The 20,273-nt window shown below is 43.8% G+C and overlaps 1 protein-coding gene and 1 long non-coding RNA gene across 5 annotated transcripts in view; one reads left to right on the forward strand and one right to left on the reverse strand.

The window, feature by feature from the left end:
* DPP3 (dipeptidyl peptidase 3) overlaps positions 1-20,273 on the forward strand; it is a 533,904-nt gene that overhangs the window by 77,576 nt on the left and 436,055 nt on the right. For all 4 annotated transcript variants that reach the window (XM_085625440.1, XM_085625443.1, XM_085625441.1 and 1 more), the window contains one exon: positions 15,465-15,778. In XM_085625440.1, coding sequence (XP_085481566.1) covers positions 15,465-15,778 — 314 coding nt within the window. The remainder of the gene's footprint in view (positions 1-15,464; positions 15,779-20,273) is intronic.
* The window catches only part of LOC146798177 (uncharacterized), a 159,390-nt gene continuing 144,192 nt past the window's right edge, over positions 5,076-20,273 (reverse strand). The window contains exon 3 of the long non-coding RNA XR_014968632.1: positions 5,076-5,168. This is a non-coding gene — a long non-coding RNA (uncharacterized LOC146798177). The remainder of the gene's footprint in view (positions 5,169-20,273) is intronic.

The raw sequence follows: 20,273 nt of genomic DNA on the forward strand, positions 1-20,273 counted from the left end.
CTCGTGTGCATTTCCTTTTGTTGTAAAACAAGAGGGAGAAAATCCCATCTAGTGGCTCGATTTTCACTATGAACTAGAAAACCTGGCATCGATACCGACCCTCCTGCTTGATTAATTTGCGTAATCCTAAGCATTTAAAACAAAAATCCCTTGCCTCATTTTTCTTAATTATCACACATGATAGAACCGCTGAAATACATGAGTACAGAGTATGTTCTGTACAAAAAAACTTGTGTATGGCGTATTAGACTATAATGTTCCATGCATAACAACAACCTAGGCCACATAGGAGGTTGCACATAACCGATTTACCTCTTTGTTCCCTAATGAAATTTATGTTTAAAACACTTCCACTTCTTAGAGAAAAACACTGTGTTCAAGTTTTAATAAACGTTAGCATATTTTTACATGTTTACTTGCATGATGTCTTTACACATGAACAAGATCCTAAAGATAAATGTTGCAGGACAACTTCTGTTTCTTATTTTCCTTTTTTCAGTTAACTTCAAAACAAACTGTTTGCACCTGTGCTTAACATCTTTGTGAATGTTAGTGCTCAGTTAAATAAACAGCAGTCCATTGCTGCTCTACACCAGGGGGGCACTTGTAAAGGTCAGGGGACCCACAAGCGTCCCTGGGCCATACAGTGGGTATCCCTGCGATAGAGAACTATTGTTGAAAGTTGTCTTTAAAAATTGCATGAAAGTACAACAATGCTGTCTACAATTTTGGTCATTTATTTTAGTTACTTTTTTTAGGTCGAGCCTAGCATTGCAGCGCGCATGTGCTGCTCGCTCTGCGAGGCATGCAGTAGTCAAGTATGCTGTGGAAGCCTCACCTACTCTCCTCCCATATTTTTGATTGGCTGGTGTCCTTTTCATTGGTAAATGCTGGCTTCCGATTGATAATGAGGCTGGTTAGTTCCGCCTTGTTACTGCCCTGCTGCCTTTTGTTACCTCCCATGAGGACTGGATCTTTTACTTATGGCGTTACACGGTCTCCTTCATAAGTCGGTAAGCACTCTTTAAAAAATAAAACGTGTGTGTGTATATATATATATATATATATATATATTTCCACAGTTTTACTCCCTTGCTTGGAGGCGCACTCAGGAATCAAGCAGGACCCCATCTTTTGGTACAGAGTCCTTTAATTTCAGCAAACCGGCATTCTTTTAAAACCAATACAAATGCCCTACGCGTTTCAGTGCTGCTTGCACCTTGTTCACGGGCTGGTGTGCTATTTACTGGCAGATTCTCGAGGGCGCCAGGTCAGCTCCTTTAAATATCAGTTGCCCGCCCCCTGGTGGGCTTGCTTCGGTGCAAAACAATTAGGAGGCATTATGGAGCTTGAAGTCTTCCTTCGTGTACCGACGCCCTGCAGTGATTGCTGTCATCAATAGTCCTTCATTTCAATCCTTTTTATTTCCCTCCAGTGGGTTGTTTGTGAAGAATCCAGTTTTCCATTCACGCTGTTTGAACTTGACCCTCTGCTACATGCTGAGACTCCGGTGCCTCGCAGCAGTCCATGTCTCTTTAATGGCGGTGCAGTCTCCACGACCGAGAACTGGCCGTAATATGTATTTCCACAGTTTTACTCCCTTGCTTGGAGGCGCACTCAGGAATCAAGCAGGACCCCATCTTTTGGTACAGAGTCCTTTAATTTCAGCAAACCGGCATTCTTTTAAAACCAATACAAATGCAGCTGACCTGGCGCCCTCGAGAATCTGCCAGTAAATAGCACACCAGCCCGTGAACAAGGTGCAAGCAGCACTGAAACGCGTAGGGCATCTGTATTGGTTTTAAAAGAATGCCGGTTTGCTGAAATTAAAGGACTCTGTACCAAAAGATGGGGTCCTGCTTGATTCCTGAGTGCGCCTCCAAGCAAGGGAGTAAAACTGTGGAAATATATATATATATATATATATAAAAAAATTTTTTTGTTTTTTGGCCGCACGGTCCGCTTTCACTTAAGTGGCAGCACTTGTTTGTTTAATTTATTTGCCACGCGGTCCGAAAGGGAGCGTTTCTCCTCACTAATCTAACCAGCATTTGCAATGCAATAGGTCTTGCATTTATGCGAGTTTGTGCTATTAACATTGCAAATAACAATGCCTTTTATTTTTGTTTTTAAAACATAAATAAAAAGCATTGTCATTTACAATGCCAATAGCTTAAACTTGCATAAATGTGAGACCTATTGCATTGCAAATGTTTGTTTTTAGTTGTTTCCTGCAAGACTCCTTTCAAGACATAGTGTTAGCTTACAGTGGGCTTGGAGCCTGCCTGCTGCTTACCATTGGGTGGCTTCTTTGTCATTCTGATTTGCTTGTTTCTTATTAGTTAGGATGCGTAGGCTTTCCTTCCTTTTCTCTCTGTTTAACTCTCCCTTAGGGTATGGATGTGTTACTGCTCTCTCTTTCAGGTCCTATATTTTTGTTTTGACACTCTGCGAGAGTGCATATGTTTTCCAGCTGTCTCTCTCTCTCTCTCGATCATGTGCTTCTCCTTGCTTGCCTCCATGATGCACTTGCCCCAGCTCCAAAGCCTACCTCTCTCCTGCCCTTTTACATTTATCCCCTGACCTCCATGTTGCTCTCCCGCTTGCCCTTTTGCTCTTGCCCCCTTTGTTGATTCATCTAGTGCTGTGTTGCTTTCATACCCTATGTTGATTCCACCCCACCTTGCTTCTGCACACAATGCCTGTATTGTTTCCCCACCCACTTTACCCCTGTGGTGCTTCTGCACCTCCAGTCTGTGTTGCTTTCCACCCGCATGCTTTCCAAAAGTAGAAAAACAAAACGTGCTGTCATTTTGTAGGCACGCATACATGATGCGTCTTATTTTGGATCCAAACAATCGGATACTATGTATACATTCTTTTGAAGCTGTTACAAGTGATTTTTTTTCACTGAGATTGATATTTGAGGTAGTCAGGGGCGAAGATGGACTTTCTTGAAACTCTAGCTTTCAGCTCACCCAGAGAAACTGATTTATAACTGAACATTGTCTGATCAACAACAGCAGAACATTGATTTACAAACACTTTGCTTACTACACATGCAGCTGAAAGCTGGCCTCCATTTCATCAGTGCAAAAGTGACAAAAATAGCTCTGGCAAACCTTTTTTCATTTTCAGAGTAGCTGTGCAAGGCTTCCGGTTTTCAAACACAAGCATAGTTAATCGGGTTTTAGGACATGAATGGATGGCACGAAAATCTGTGTCTCCAGAAGCACTGCCTACATCAGTTTAAAATCGAAGCACAATCTGGGACCATTAGAAATAGCCACACACTGTTAAATTTCGAAAACAAAAGTGTATACCTTATCATTGAAGTAGAATGTGGAGCTTTTATCTTCTTACTGCAGGTAGCCTTACATTTATTTATATATATATATATATATTACCTACTGGCGGTCGCCAGTAGGTAGTTATAGTTAGGACCACGTTTCCATAGGAAATCCGCAACATTCTATTTTGAATAACTTTGGCGCCGGTCGACGAATCCTCGCGAATTTTTCAAAATAGGTGGGGCGCCACGCTCCGCTCCTACCCTGAAAGTCTCGGGGGGATTCGTCAAGCGGGGGCTGAGATAAAAGGGGGGTCCCAAAACGCGTTTTTCCCATGCATTTTTCCATAGGACCTTTAGACAGGGCTACAGCCCGAACGGCTGAACAGAATTACTAGAAATTTGGCAGAGAGGTAGTCCTCAGGTCAAGGAAGTGCCTTTTGTAGGTTTGGTGTAAATCTGTTCAGTAGATTCTGAGAAAATAGCCTTTAAATCAATATATATATCTGAGCCAGCTTACGGTACGCTTACCGTACGCGTACGGTGGCGTGCGCGAGCGCGATTCTGATTGGCTCTTAGATCTAAGTAAACATTCGAATCGGCCGAAACCAGGAAGCGGCGGCCGCCATTTTCTCTCTCGCACTGAGAGTGATTTTTAAAATATAAAGCCCAAAAACATGTAAAGGGGCTGTTTAGACAGCTCCCACACACATAGCCATGTTGAGGGAGTCCCCAAAGATCCCCCAAGGCCAAAAACTGAATTTTTATTTTTTCGGTAATTTTGCCGATTACGCTTACCGTACGCGTACGGTAAAAAATTCTAAAAAAAAAAAAAATTATCCACACTCTCTCCACCCCGTGTGCAATTGGTGCCCGAAGGGCACCAATTGTGCATGGCTTATTACTGATGAGATAAACTAAAATATTAACAAAAAAAAATAAAAAAAAATTATCCACACTCTCTCCACCCCGTGTGCAAATGGTGCCCGAAGGGCACCATTTGTGCATGGCTTATAAAATATACGAAAAATTACAATATTACCTTTCAAAACGAAGTGCATCATATGTCCTCCTTGTGCGCACGGTGCGCGAAGCGCATCGTGCGTACATGGCCCATCTAGCGTAACGTGGGCACGCGGTGCGCTACGCGCACCGCGTGCCCACCGTGCGTGCACGGCACTAACTGCGTAAAGTGGGCGTGCGGTGCGCGAAGCGCACCGCGTGCTCACTGTGCGCGCACGGTGCGCGAAGCGCACCATGCACGCACGGAACGAACTGCGTTAAGTGGGCGCGCACGCCACGAATGGCGTAAAGTAACTTAGCATTTATAAAACCGTACAAATTCACTGAAAAAACCATAGGTTTCACACATGTTATAGTTAGCGGAAATTTTACTGATAAAAAACCAATGAAATTCCCCCGTTATAGTTAGTGCAGGCAACTATAACTCACGCGACCGCAATCTTCTGCTGATGACATATGTGTCTTTATGAAAAAAAAATATTTGTAATATATGTATAGCTAAAAATGTATGGAAGAAGACATGGGCAAATAAGTGTCTAAATACAGTATTAGCATCAGCAGAGGATTGCGGTCGCGTGAGTTATAGTTGCCTGCACTAACTATAACGGGGGAATTTCATTGGTTTTTTATCAGTAAAATTTCCGCTAACTATAACATGTGTGAAACCTATGGTTTTTTCAGTGAATATATATATATATACACACACACATACATCAGTACTGAGACGGTTACAATATTAAATAATTAACATTCTTTCGATGGTTGCTTATATTCTTTCTTTATTTGATCTCTTGGTGAGTCTCTTTATACAGCCTGCTGCCAACATGTGTTTCGCGCACACTGCTCTTCTTCAGGGCTGTTACAACATAAAGAAATACAAATCAATAACTATTTCATTGAATAAGTGCATCATGTTCTATCGAAACATTCAATACATACATAAACAATGATGCTAGTAAAATTATTACTAACAGAACTGAATCTTGTACAAAGCACTCTAATATTATACGAGTGTTTCCCAGAGTGCAATATTATTGCATTTCCCCATCACTGTCATAAACATTTATCATACATAAGAACAGTATCATATACCAATTCAATTTGCAAACCCCCAAGGGAACCCTAGTGTAACCCAGTTGGTTGTTTAGTGTTTGCAGCAGTGACCCATGTGAACCTAGCTACCTGGTTACTACAACTCTCATACTTAAATTCTATTTAGAATTTAATAATCAGTTACCTTGTATAAAAAGGCTTACTTCTCGGGCACTATCTAGAAGCAAAATGTGCCTTCTGGACTTGAAATGTAGTAATTTTGCCAATGGCTCTCGATAACCTTTTTAAAAACTATTTTATTCCCAATGAGGACATAGCCTGCTTCTCAAGATGGAGGAGACCCCGTTCTGCCCTTGTAATGGTCCCATTCCACAAGGACGGACGACGTGGTGCTGGCATTTATGTCAAAGAGTTCTAGGGAAAACATGTTCAAGATTGTGCGAGGCGCCGCAACTTCCAGTGTCTCAGGGCGAAGATGCCATGTCGGTATTGGGAGAGGAGGGGGTGGTCATTGTCCCAGCAGATCTGGATGCATTGGGGGTCGTGGTCAGAGTGCGTTCTCCCCAAATAGTGTGTCTCTAACCTGGCTAGTTCGGTTGAACAGACAGTACAGTCGAGGTGTACGTGTAGGTCTTGTGTGTGTGTGTGAGAATAAAAGTAAACCCTTTTCCCCCTCTTTGCTCTGACACCATATGTCTGCTAGTGCCTATTGATGGAGCAAGTTGCTCAGGTGTTCGGCGTTGGAGTGTGTTGAACCTTAAGGGCTAGGAGTTCTGTAGCCCTTCCTAACTCAAGTTGTCATTTATATATTCTTCAACCTGATGGGCCTTGTTGTTGCTTTGGGCAGCTCCATTATGGTTCCCCAATGGCTTCAGTATCTAGTTTAGTTCTGGCATTAGCCAAGACCTTTTGACTTTACTAAAATGATATATATAATATACTCCTAGTGACGTTCAGCCAGATTTCTTCTATTGGTCTGTTATTTTGAGACCGACAAAGATTTTTGATATTACCAAATGTTTTTTTTTTTTTTTTTGTTTGTTTTTTATAGATGTCTTAGATTCCCCAGCAATAAATTGTTGCAAAAACCATGACAAAGCAGAACAAGCTGTGACAAATCCAAAAGGTCGCTGGCCAACACCAGTCTAATTGGCTTTGCCTGTTTACTACAAGTGTCTTCACCTATTGAAGAAAATCTTTCGATTTGATTCAATTCAATAAAACTTTATATAAAAGTGAAAACAAAGCTTAAAACAAATGCTACATGAAGACTAAATTAGCTAAATAAAAAATATGCAGCCCATCTCAAACACCTAAAGTACATCCTCGGGTTAGAATATATTTCTTACGCTACTTCATCTCTCCCACAAACTCTCCTCCATAATCATATAAAAAATATAGAGCATTTCAGACTCACTGTTTACCCAATTAACAAATAGGCTGCTCTATCGAGGAGGAATGACTTTATCCTGGAGGGGCTACTGTCGCTCCACCTGGGATGACTCTTTGTGGCCCACAGCGCTCCGAACTCCTCCACACACCCACTGACCATACACAAAACCTCTGCATCGTCCTGCACTCCTCGTTCTCAATGAACCACCAACTCAACACTGTTTCGTCTTCCTGTTTCAAAACGCTCTGCCTGCTTAATAAGATCTTCAAGTGGATCCCCATGAGTCCAGGAAAATGGTCACCCATGTGCTCGTCAGCAGCAGACTCGACTACGGCAATATACTCTACACCAGCACCACCCAGAACACCAAAAAACTGCACAACAGCCAAAACGCCACTGCCAGACTCCTCTTGAACATCCCATGTTGCAACCACATCACCGGCCACCTGAGAGACCTCCACTGGCTACCTCTCAGCAAAAGAATCACCTTCAAGTTTCTGATGCACGGCTGTAAAGCCCCCACAGCGCCAGACCTGCATACCTCAACCAACGCCTCTCCTACCACACTCCCACCAGACATCTCCGCCCCACATACCCAACCCTGCCACTATCCCATGGATCTACAAGACCACAGCTGGAGGAAGATCTTTCTCCTACTTTTCTGTGAAGACCTGGAACTCCCTGCCTCTGCACCGCAGGCAATCACCATTGTTGCCGCAATTCAAGAAGGATCTCTAGACCAGACTCTTCGACTGAACCCCAGACCCCTCACTCACTTTGTGCCTTAAGACACTCACGGGTGAGTAGTCTCGCACAATAAGATTACTGATACATTGATTTATATCCCCGAAAAATAAATTGTAGAACCTTCTTCAATAATTACCCAAGAACAGAGACTGCATCTTTCGAACATTGTGTGTTATCCTCAACATACCATTTCATCATGCACTGGTGTAACCTGCCTTACACTTGTGTAAGGACCAGGACCGGGCAGCTTTAATTTAGGCAACAACTATTGCGCAGATTTCCTTGGACCGAAGCCCTTGTAAAAGTGCTAAAGCGGGCCTACAACTTCTGAGGTTATTTTTGAGCCTATGTGGTTTAATAATCCAACCCCATAAACTTAAAGGACAGGTTAAAGTGTATTCTGTTTTGCAGTGACCATCCATCACAAGGACATCGGGCATGGATGGACAACCATTTGTTAATTTTAGGGAATTATGCCATGATGTTAAAATGGAAGCGGGTCAATAAGTAAAGGTCATGGGATTCTTATTTTCAATCTTTAACCGGACTGTCTAAAAAAAAAAAAAAACCATTTTCTCCATACATTTAAGAGTTTCTGTACTGATCCTTTGGAGCTTCTGAGCATTATCAGTCTGGTCTATCCAACCCACTACATGAAAAAAATTACATTGCTCAATCTAGAGATGTTATGAGCATAATCAAGTGAGAGGCCGCCTAAAATAATGGCTGTTTAGAATCGCCTGCTCTTGGGTCCAAACCATATACTATAATAACAGAGGGAGAAGATGAATTGAATCTTCTAAAAAGCTCAAATCCACTTAATGATGGATCAAATATAAAGATTTTGATAGGGGAGGGGGGACTACAAGAATTTTCTTTTAAAACCTATTTTCAAGTGTCTGTGTGGCAGAGATCTTTGTATGGTCCTCACAATGACCTGAAGTCTTTTCAATCTGACTGCATCCTCTCTCTAATCTGTTTACTAGGGGACTTGCTGTCTTATCCTCTTCTCTAGGCTAAACTTCGTCTCTTTCTATTGACAGGTGTCCCCTCTTCATTTTACAACTACGCATCGATCAGGAAGGCTCCTAAAATCCAAATTGTCTGTTGTGTTTAACCCCTTCGACGCTTATGACGGAACGGTTCCGTCATGCACGTCGGTTGGGCTGTGCTTATGACGGAACCGTTCCGTCATGGCCCCGCCCGCGCTCAGAACCTTCAGCACTGCGCGGAAATCCGCGCAGCGCTGAAGGGGTTAATGATTAAATTGAGGGTTGCTCTTTCCACAAAGCCTTAGTGCATAGCCTTGTCAAGCTGCTGCTAGTTGGCATGTACTCTTTTGGGGGAATTAAAATAAATATGTATGATATGCTTTCTTCAACCTCTTTCTGAAACTATCTTTCTTGGAGTTTGGGGAAAAGGAATGATCAAACAAATGCGTATTCGCAGTCCGCGTTCTCCTTCGATTTTTGTGTGAGAGTAAGTCTCAACATTGGAAGGGCAAGAGAGCATATGCAACAGAAGTACAGTGGTTTACATTCTTGGCCAACCATCTATTTCTGGAATTCCAGGAATTATAAGACTTTGCTGAGTAGCATGATGCATGTATGTTAATTTCCATTGACCCGTCTCTTTTGTGTCCTTGATTTACCCTTTCAGACTTGCTCACTTGCACCAGCCTATGTCTTGCCAGCAAAACTGTACTTGTCATACTCATCGCAGGTAGTTGGTAAGCTGCTCAAGAGTAAGAAGCTCACTACATAACGTGTGGTACCTTGCAGGCAACGCATTTTAATTCTTACATGATAAACTCCACCTTCCTTGCTTCCGAGGTCAGCATATTAAGTCAGATTAAATTGGTATTTTAAATTCTGTTATTTATAGCACTTATAATTAGCCAAAGTGGGACATGAAGTGCTAAATAAAAGCATTCTTATTACTTGTCTGAGGATGCTACTGGTGTACTCCTTCCTTGTGATAAACTAACTTATGAATGGCAAGTTGTCAGTATCTTCGTAATGCATTACAAGTTCTCGCAAGGTGGCTTTAGTAGATGTAAACGGGGGCATATGAGGCCGGAAAACCTGTTGAAAGGAAGTTGTTTGGACTGAAAAGCCCTCTGCATGGATAAAGATGTGCCCACCAACCCTGAGTGCTCAACTGTACTGTTGTCTGTATCCCTGATGCTGATTTATTTTGTCCTAAGCGAACACTGATCATGCGTGCACGCTGTGACATAGGCCTGTTTCCGATTGTGGTATTGTTGGACTGCGCGGGGCACCCAAAGTGCTACCCTTAAAGTGGTGGAAGGCTACCGCCTTCACCAGGAGTTTAACGACACGAGCGGGTGGTGCCAGCATACTGTGTAGTTAGCAGTAGTGAATAGGACCTTTTGACCAAAGAGAATCGTGGATCTTAACCACCTCAGCCAAGCCAAGAGGAGCACTAACCAATTCCATGGCCATAATAGATTTATCAGTTTCTTGGTTAATAGTGTCAATCACCTGTTGGTTGGTCTCCACAGTAGCCCATCTTAACCTGCGCAAATCATTGCCAGGAATGACAAGAGGAGGGGCAAGGACGTTGGAGCAATTCAAATCGTTCAAAGCTGTCCACCATTTATGCACCACACACAGAGGGTGATGATCACTCTTAGGTCTCTCAACAACCTCCATGTCACATACAGACGACCATATATTCATGCTACATATTACGTAATCTATTCTACTTTTGTGTCTCCCATTATCAAAAGTCATAGACCCTTTTATATCTGATCCTGTTCTACCATTTAAGGCTCTTAGTCCCTTTTCGAGACACATAGCATTCAGGCCTATTATGTCCTCAGTCCAATGTGTGACTGGCTTCAGTTCTAAAGCAGGGATACCCCAAAGTGAATCCTCTTCAGCTCCAAGAAAAGCCTCGCCAGTCGCTAAGGGCTCAAAGGTCCGATTAAGATCACCTGCTATAACAATATTCTTGCCTTGTGAATTAATGTCAAGGAGGTCGCCCAGGGCATTTAACACTCCTGATTGTCCACCCTTGGTGGTTCTAACATACACGTTGTAAACATCAAGAGAACCTGAAGTATCATTAGTTATCCTAATTAACTGGATATCTTTAGAATTAGTCACCATACATTTAATAGAAAATTTGAGGGACTTTCAAACCCAGATGGTAAGACCCCCCCCATTGGTCTCCCTCTTGGTCCTTTTATAGCTGGTACAGAAAAATTTAAGTACCCCAAGACAAAAACAGGTTCACATGCCCAGGTTTCTTGGAATAAACATACATCAAATGAGGTAACAAAACCAAGCCAATCCCCACACTCAATTTTAGAGTGAAAACCTGCCAAGTTCCAAGAGATTAAGTTTGGTGCCCCCGTCATAGTACCCACTAACGTATTGAGGATAAGATTAGGAGGGCCAAGGTTACCCATAACTAAATCCACAGCACTAGGCTGGCCCCTATTACAGATAGCCTTACAAGGAGATAACTTATTTCCACAATCGATACCCTGAAATGTAGATGGACTGCTTCTACCCTGATCATTTGACTCGGATAGACCAATACTTTCGGCCCCAAGAAGTCAGTCGCATTCGTCTAAGTTTGAAAGAGCCGAGAACCTATTTTCTAAATGTATTCCCCACTCTTCAGAATGTACAACCCTTCTTCCTGTGTTAAAGCCGCATTCGGCAGATTGTGACCCCCTTCTCCCCAGTTTTGACACCATGCTCCATTTCGTCCGCAGCATAGACGGGTTGGGGCCCCTCCCTCTCCGTGATAGAAAAAGTCTAGGGTCAGAGGGATAATATCAGCAGTTCTTCGCTGTGGCGGTAACAGATTCGGAAGAATATCGATTAATACTTCAGGGTTTGAAAAATTTAAAACAACACAATCACCCTGAAATCTTTTAGGGCTGCTTCCAATCCACTCCACCCTCCTTGCCATAACTAATTCTGCTGCCAGCTGTTGCTTGCCCCAGGGAGTTATCACCATGTTGTTAGACAGCCAGTATAGAGCCTTAGACAACAGAGAAGGAGTAGACTCTTCCTGACCTGGAGACAATATGGGGACGTTGGCTAACACAAGTACCAGAGGGGAAGCCTCAACAATGAGCTCAGCCGAACCCTTTGCTGTGTTCACAGCCATAAATTCACCTTGAGGGACAGCATCCCCTGAAACAGCCACCCCTGTGGCTAGCTGTGGAACCACCGGCTGGCTAGGCAAAGCAGTCACTGCTCCTCCATCATCCGGACTACCTGTACCCTTTTTAGTCTCCACTCTAGTTACAATTTTGTCAGGTAGACTCCCTACTTTAACTAAAGTTTTGTCCAAGAGATCCCCCAGCCTGTTCACTTCTGCAGTTAACTGTTCTATCCTGCCAACCAGGGGTTTAACGATGCCACCAATTTTCGAGTCAATCATACCCAACAGCTTCTTAAACTGAGCGTTGGATAGGGCCATACAAATATCATCAGTCGACCCCCCTCTTCCTCAACCCCAGCTGCTTTATTAGGTGGGGAAGCCGGCTTTTTCCGACTTGAGCGTAGGCCTCCACGAGTAGGCTGGCCCTTTCCTACTCTTCTTGTCATACGTGGAACAACCACTGGGGCGCTCACAGCCCTGCTGCTCTAGTCTGATGTAGCCTCAGTCCCAACAAGGTAGGCGATGCGGGACCCGCGCAGCGGGTACCGCAAGGATCAGTGATATGCTAGGTAGGCTGTAGAAGTCAAGAAAACGGCAAGAGAACGGCAGCCAGCACAAGCTCTCCACAGCGTCTCCTCACTCGATAGATGGTTGTCTCCCAATGTTACAAGTGCAAGCCTGCACTCTTCAGTCGGTGGTCGGAGGCGGGGCAAACAGGGAGAGCGTCCAGGTGCAGGTGATACCAAACGCAGGGACTCCTGGGAAATGGAGTCCCAGCCCTGGCGCTCACAGCCCTGCTGCTCTAGTCTGATGTAGCCTCAGTCCCAACAAGGTAGGCGATGCAGGACCCGCGCAGCGGGTACCGCAAGGATCAGTGATATGCTAGGTAGGCTGTAGAAGTCAAGAAAACGGCAAGAGAACGGCAGCCAGCACAAGCTCTCCACAGCGTCTCCTCACTCGATAGATGGTTGTCATTCTTTCAAGGAGAAAGAAAGAGAAGCACATGCTTCAAAAGAAACCGAACCCCCACCAAAAGACTTCTACTCTAAATCACATTTTGGTGTCTTGAGATGGACTATAAGAAGAGGCAGTTGAGACCCCAAAACGTTGTCATCTGTCAAGCAGTCAGACGGGCTGTATGAGGAGGGGAAGCTCTGCAAGTCTTCTGCCTTTGACCTGGACTGGGGGTAAAGGCCTGCTAGTCTCCCTGCTGGGTGAGGGAACATCACCATGGAAACCAAAGATCACTTATTCTGGAGCACCAGCGCCTTCCTGCTTGCCAATACCAGTGTGCCCTATGAGGAAGACAAGAGCTTTGGAGGGGACAAGGTCCAGTAGGGAGCCCTACCAAGGTCTCTCTGTGCGAGGTGTGAGGACTCAGCTGTGCACCGATTGGGCTGTAGCCCATGTACAGAAATGTAGGTTCAGTGATTTCCCCCCACCCCCCTCCCCATATGCCGGAAGAGGGCCGTTGTGAGATGGCGATGTGCTGGACTTGCCAAAGCCATACCGCTGCACTGACCCCGTATGCCAGGAGGGGCTGCTGGTACCAACAGTGCCAAGAAGTTTCAGGCTGTCGCCTGACGAAAAAACTGAGGCTGTGTTCTGTGGGTCAAGCCCACACAGCAAGAATACTGCCCCATACGAACCCAGGAAAACACCACTGACTACATTTATTCTTCACTGAAGAAAGAACTCCTAACTCTCTAACCACAGCCCCATTGCTGTGGAAGCTAAACTTACTGCATTTCCGTGAGCTAGGAGCTGCTTTGATTACTGGAAGATTCCAGCAGCCCCGCTCAGGTGAGAGCCTTCATGCTGGGTGTTGCTGCTTGGGCAACGAGCAATCAGTCTTCCACAAGCAGGGTCAGGACTTGAGGGTGTTTGGGCTGAGGTCACTGGCTAAACTTCTGGATGCTTCTGTGCTACAGGAGTGGGTAAGACTTGAGCCTGTTGGGTACCAGTGTACTCGCTGCTAACAATGCTTCGGCATCATAGACACTTTTGACTTAATTTCTGAAGAATCAAAGGGGAACTCTTGAGTGTAGCCTACTCGCCAGCATTCCATGGATGCGTCCACTAGTGATTGTGGAATAACCCCAACTGCGTTATAAGAAGAAAGGTGGGACAGGGATTTTCCTGGCGACTCGTTTCCTAACCCCAAGGGGATTGTGTTATTGATTGGGCATATTGTTATTCCTTTGCATGTGTAGCGTTCGAAATAAAATACTAATTTTGATTCTAAAAGCAAGTTTTTGACTGGACATTGATTTATTGTTCATACAGTTTGCGTGTTGAATTATGAGTTGTGTTCACTTACCTGTATCTACAGTACCTCCCACCCCGAGATCCTTTGCTTAGTACATCCGCAGATACCTTTGAGACTCCAACTCAGAAGGGGTACTTTTCAGTTTAGAATGCTTGAGAGTTTGAAAGCGATAGGCAGGGTGTGGAGGAGATCTGTGTCCAGCGCCGATGCGCTCGCATCGAAGTAGCCAAGCGCTTTCGCTTTATAAAATAATAGTAATCTTATTTGGACTCGTTTTTCAGAATCTATAGTAGGTCGGGCACCCCCCCGGACATCACGAGCAAAAAGCCTCTACCTCCGCGATTGGGCCCTGTAGCCAAGTGTGCCCTGTTGCCCTCTGAAAGGGGTTCTGACAGAATTGCATTGTGGGAAGCTCTCTAAAGAGAACCCCTGAGCAGAAAAAGCCCCCATAAAATGATTTGTTATAAGGGAAATACTCATTACAGTAGAGCAGCATATCCGGCTCATGGGTATTTGCCATCCATGTTAAAAGAAGTACTACATTGGGTGTAATCCAAACACTCAACAGTGTCGTATAGATCGCTTGTGAACAATATGCCAAAATCATGTAGAGGTCTTGTTGATGACATGGCTCTGCAGCACAAGAAAATGCTTCAGGTATGCCAGAATGATGAATGAGGAACGGGTTGGCACATGTACACAGTGCCAAGGACTTTTCGACCTGCTTTATTGAACTCCTTAAGTTGAGAAGTGTGCTTCACCCCTACAGCACTTTGCTTTTTCAGTAGGTCTAGTAAATAATGTATCAAATATTCGCTAGCTCTGGAGGTGTAGTTTCAAGAACGAATATTCTTGTAAGCGTGATCTGGCCCTCTCCCAACAATCGTTAATTACTTCAGAGTGTAGCTCTGAGTGCCTTCTAGTATCCATGGGCCATAACCTTACAACTCTGATCACCTAGTTGTAACATATGCATATGTACTGACATACTTGAATGTATTCGTTCAATATCGTTTACCCATTTAAAGATTGATATATATGTGTATGTATATATATATATCAGTCTTTAAAAAGATAAACTAATATATATGTTGTGATAAAGATTCTATTTTAAAAATCTGATAATTCTTTTCTTCTTACTCCCATCTCCCCAAGTAAACTTAAAATAACTATAAGAAAATGTTAACAAATGTTACACAACCGAGGTTCCCCCAAAATGAAACCCATGCTACCTAATTACTCCAGTGACCATGAAATCCTGTACAGTTACCCCTTTTACATTCTTGTTAAAAAACAGATTGGTTTAAATGACAGTTTGGTACTGTTAAGTATTGGTTTGGTCATGATAACGCCATTGGGTTAAGAAGTAGGTTATGTGCATTACAGTTCACATTGGGTGTGGGAGTTTGTTTTCATTGAGCAGCTGCTGACATATACCTTATTCTAGTGCTGCTTTTTCTCTCTCCAATATTTCAAATGCTTGTCTAATTCTATATGAAACACAACAAGCAGTTTGAAACCTGTTTTTTGTTTCTGGTCTTCAGGTAGCGTGGAGTACTTGTTACCGAGCACAACTCACCGTACCAAGATGGATGCTTCTCATTTTGTCCTTCCTAACAACGTTGGAATTTCAGTTTTGGACTGCAAGGAAGCATTTGCCCTGCTCTCTCGAGATGAGAAGCTGTATGCCCACTTCCTCTCCCGGGCTTCCTGGTATGGAGGTCTGATTGTCCTTCTGCAAACCTCGCCTGAGTCTCCTGGTATCTTTGTCTTGCTGAGCAAACTGTTTAGAGCTCAAGGCCCAGAAGAGTTGAAAGGGATTGCACAGCATCTTGGCATCACTGACCAGGAGTATCAGGTAATCCGTCTGTTTTCAATCATTGTTAGAACATTGTTTAAGATGGGTTTGAGTAGAATCGCAGATTTTTACCACTCCTAATGCATGATCCCCAGAGAAAGAGGGCAGCTTATTTTAAAATGGAAGTTAAAGCACATGTTGACTGATTTCCTGTCTTGCCCTGAGGAATTAAACATCCAGTAGAGGGTTGCCCCACATTGCCCCTTGACAGATTCAGTTGCCTCAGCCAGGTTTTCAGGATAGCTATTGATTATTTATTTGCGTACCATATAAATTCAGTATCAAAATATCTCGTGTATGTCCTGAAGATCGGATATTACTGCATTCACAAGGAAGGAACAGTTTACACTTCTGATCCAAAAAGGTAAACATAATTAAAGGAGCATAAATAGGCTTATAAATTCTCTTTTCAGTAGCAGTAATCCCTTTAAGATGGGCTAAGGATTTTATCTGCATGGGCAACCACTCTCTTGCCAGAGTCAAGAATTTTATGAATTCATAATTTTTGTGCATTATTAACAATGTGCACTATGCAGTTTTACACTAGATTGTGCATGTACTGACTGATTTTAATACAATTTCCTTTGGGACACTTTTTCTATGATGTGAAGAAGTGTGGTTTTCTAATAGATGTTAACACAATTCTGGCTAGAACACTACTCTAACCTAGATGGAAGCCTAGGTTAGAGTGGTGTATGGTATGAAGTCCCCGTCAACTCCCCCACCCCTGTGAACTTTCTTTCACCACAAACTCAACAGAACGTTCAAGTTGAAGTAATAATATGTATTTTCTTTGTGATTCTGTTCTTACGGAACCTTCAAGTTGGTGGTTTATTCACTGTTGTTTTGATGTACTATTTATATTTGTGAGTTTGTGTTATAAAGGTTTTGTTTTATTATTGATTGGTTTGGTTATAGGATTTGTCGAAATCCAAGATCTTGTGATATTATGTATCTGCATGAGGTAGTGTCTTGCCAGCTGCCACATACACACAGATAGGGGCTTCTGAATGAACACATTTTTTTTCCTCAAACTTTAAGTTTTGTAAGGCACAAAATATACATTGACTTTGATAAAAATGCATGTGATCAAAATTACATTCGAGGGTGCTATTGGCACACACATTCGTAAGAAATGGGTCCTTCAGCAAATTCAAGTAAGCAATTGTGCTGACACCATCATTGGAGCAAGTAAAGTTCCAACAAGTTAAGTGCCCAATGTAACTCTCCTCCCCCAAAGGAAAAGAACAAATTAGCATGCATGAGTCGAAGTGCTGATTTCAATAGGGAGCCCCTGAAAAAGGTATAGGAGTCTCAGCTATACTGACATCTTTTCTGCATTAATACATCTGAGCCAAGTTAAATATAGTAGGGCCCAATTTTGAGGTCAGCCTTTAGTTGGTGCAGTAGAGGATGTCAATTTGCTCTGTATAAGTCAGCCACTTTGAGGGTTATCTTTATCCCCAGATAGGTGATATTTTTCTTGATCCAGTGGAAGGGGATGAAGGTCACCTTCTCCTCCATTTCTCTTGTAGGTAACGTTGGGTTGAGTAGAAAAGATTTATGAAGATTAATACAGAACCCAGTGATAATTTTGTAAGTTCGTAGTTCAGTCTGCTGAGGTATCAGCGATGTCTGGCGGAAAGTGAGAGGCATAACACATCATCTGCGAACATGGAAATGTTATGTTCCTCGGAGCTGAAAAGCAGCACCGCCAATTGAGGGCGCTACACACACTCAGATTTGAGCCCCTGGCAGCCAAAGGCCACATAAAAGTGGGGAGAAGGGGCACCCCTGATTGTAGTAGTCAGAGGCAGTCCCATTTCCCAACATTCAGAAACGTGGGTAGGCATAGTTAGCCTGTACCATAGCTATAAATCGGTCCCCAAATCCAAAGCGACGCAATGTATGGAAAAGGAAGGGCCAATCCACCTGGTCAGAAGCTTTCTCGGCATCTAATGCCAGGAGCACAGCTGTTATATGCTTTTTTGTAGCATTTTTGACCGAATCAATTGCCCTCCTCAGATTGTCATAAGTCTGTCACCTCTTGATAAAACTGGACTGATGTGGGTGGTTCAGTTCCAGTATGTCTTCTAATCTATTGGCAAATATCTTTGTATAGAATTTGACATCTAGATTAAGCATAACAATTGATCGGTAAAATGCATAAAAGTGGCGGTCCTCCCTTAGCTTTGGGATACTAGAGATCAAGGCCTCTTCCATCGTCTGAGTCACTATGTGAATTTCAACCACATGGTTAAATAAAGCCGACAGATGATGTGCCAAGTCTGAGCTAAAGGTTTTATAAAATTGCGCTCTAAACCAGTCGGGTCTGGGTGATTTGTGTAATTTAAGTGTCAATGGTACTTTGAAGTTCATCGTCCCTTATGGGCAGTTCCAAGAGCTAATTTTGAGTGGTAGACACCTGAGGCAGGTACACTCCCTTCAAAAAGTTCAATTGCTCCATGCCATCTGTGGGATTTGAGGTGTACAGATTCTTATAAAAACTCTCGAAGTATTCAAGCTTTCCCTTCTTAAGTATTAACATCCTTATCAGATACTCTGTGTAGGTGACCTATGTATTTCTTTTCTTGTTTGGCTTGCAGCTGTGCACCAAATGTGAACCTAACATATTACCCTGTTCACATGTGTTATATTTTTTTAAGTGGCAGCAGGGTTACTTCTGCCCTATTGGTGTAGATGCCTTTGAGTTTCTCTCATAGACCGTAACCTTCCTTTGTAGATCTAACGTGGGTGCTTCTTTATGAGCTTGCTGAGCCAGTCGATGTTCTGCCTCACGTTCCCGTCAATCCCAAGCTTTCTGCTGAGTGAGGGTGGTCATCCTGGAACAACATTTCCCCCTAATAACTGCCTTAAAGGCGTCCCATGTTGTGGGGATGTTAGTGTGTGGGGAATTGTTCATTTTAAAGTAGTTTCTAACTGCTTTACAGATTTCATCTTGGAAGAGACGATCCATCCTGTGTGATGGGGCCAGTAAAAAAACAACATCTCCGAAAACTGGTTTTGCGTTGTGCCCCTCCAGAATAACTTCTACCTGAGCATGGTCCGAGAGTGCAATGAGATGGAAACTGGCAGACATAATAGTGTGTTGTGTGGATTGACTAATGAACTTGGGGTCTATTATGGAATATGGGAGTGGGAGAAAAAAGTATAGTCTTTGCTTGTGGGGTGAACGGTTCTCCAAGCATCCAACAAACCAAGTTGTCAATGCACTTGTTTTGTAGCTTTGGAGAAAGTATCTATGTGTTCTGTGTGTGTGTACTGTCTAAGATTGGATCCCATATAAGATTGAAGTCACCCATCAAGATATTATCTCCTTCTGCAAACCCACCCAATAGTGAAAGTAAGGAGTGAATGAAGTCCGATTGTCCCAAGTTGGGTGTGTAGATAGAGGCCACCGTCCACTTGCACCCCTTAATGTTCCCCTTGACCAAGTTGGGTGTGTAGATAGAGGCCACCGTCCACTTGCACCCCTTAATGTTCCCCTTGACCATTAATATTCTCTCCTCTATCAGGTTTGCTAACTGTGATTTGAAATTTCAGTGAAGTGTGAAAAAGAAGGTCTACTCCGTTATCCTTGTTGGTGGCTGATGATGTGTATATCGGGGGGTACGAATTTTGTCCTAGCCTGTTCTTCACTATGCTTTTTTTTTTTGCAAAAACAATTTTTATTGCATAATTCAAGCACAATAGCCATCTGCAATGACCAGCATATCATTGGTCTTCTCCTAGTAATATACTCCAGTACATAGTACAGTGCAGACCACTTCCAACTATCAATGCTTTGCCCCCCAACACTCCCCAAACACAAATATTCCCTCCCCCCACCCGCAAGTCAGTGTGCCATAGTCGTAGGTACCGTGAGAAGTCCATCTCGTGAGTGGCCGTGGGAGCGGCCGCGAGCCACCCCCCAACCCCCATGATCAGGCGCCAAGCAGCAAGGAGAAGAGGAGCCCTCCCGCCCCCACGTGTGACCCGTCAGTAGCCTTTCCACCGCTACTCTGCTGCATGCTGCTCCTGTGCGTCAATGCCCTCCTCTGCTTCTGCGCCCCACCCTCGGAGGTCCTCCACTAATGCTTCCCATGCATGTGCCATGGCCAACGCTTTTTCATCATTTCCCCGCAGCGCTAGCTGCAGCCTGAGTGTACCCTCGCTACCCGCCCATTTCGTGAAGGTAGTTCTCCACCTCTCAAAGCTGGGGCCAGCTCTCGATTTCCAGTGCAGGGTAATTTCTCTTTTAGCCATCACCAGCCCTAGGTCGCAAAACTTGCTCGTGACTTTCGTGCGCGGAGTGTGGGGGAACCACAGCAGCAGGCAAACTCCCATTTCCACCCCCAATTCCCGCCCCGTTACGTGGGTCAAGCAATCCATGACCTCCCCCCAATAACCGCAGAGGACGCCACAGGACCAAAACATGTGCTTAAAGTCGGCCCCCTCCTCCCCACAGCGAGGGCACTGCGGAGCGGGACCCCCA

Source organism: Triturus cristatus, chromosome 9 (assembly GCF_964204655.1).
Source record: "Triturus cristatus chromosome 9, aTriCri1.1, whole genome shotgun sequence".
NCBI lineage: Eukaryota > Metazoa > Chordata > Amphibia > Caudata > Salamandridae > Triturus > Triturus cristatus.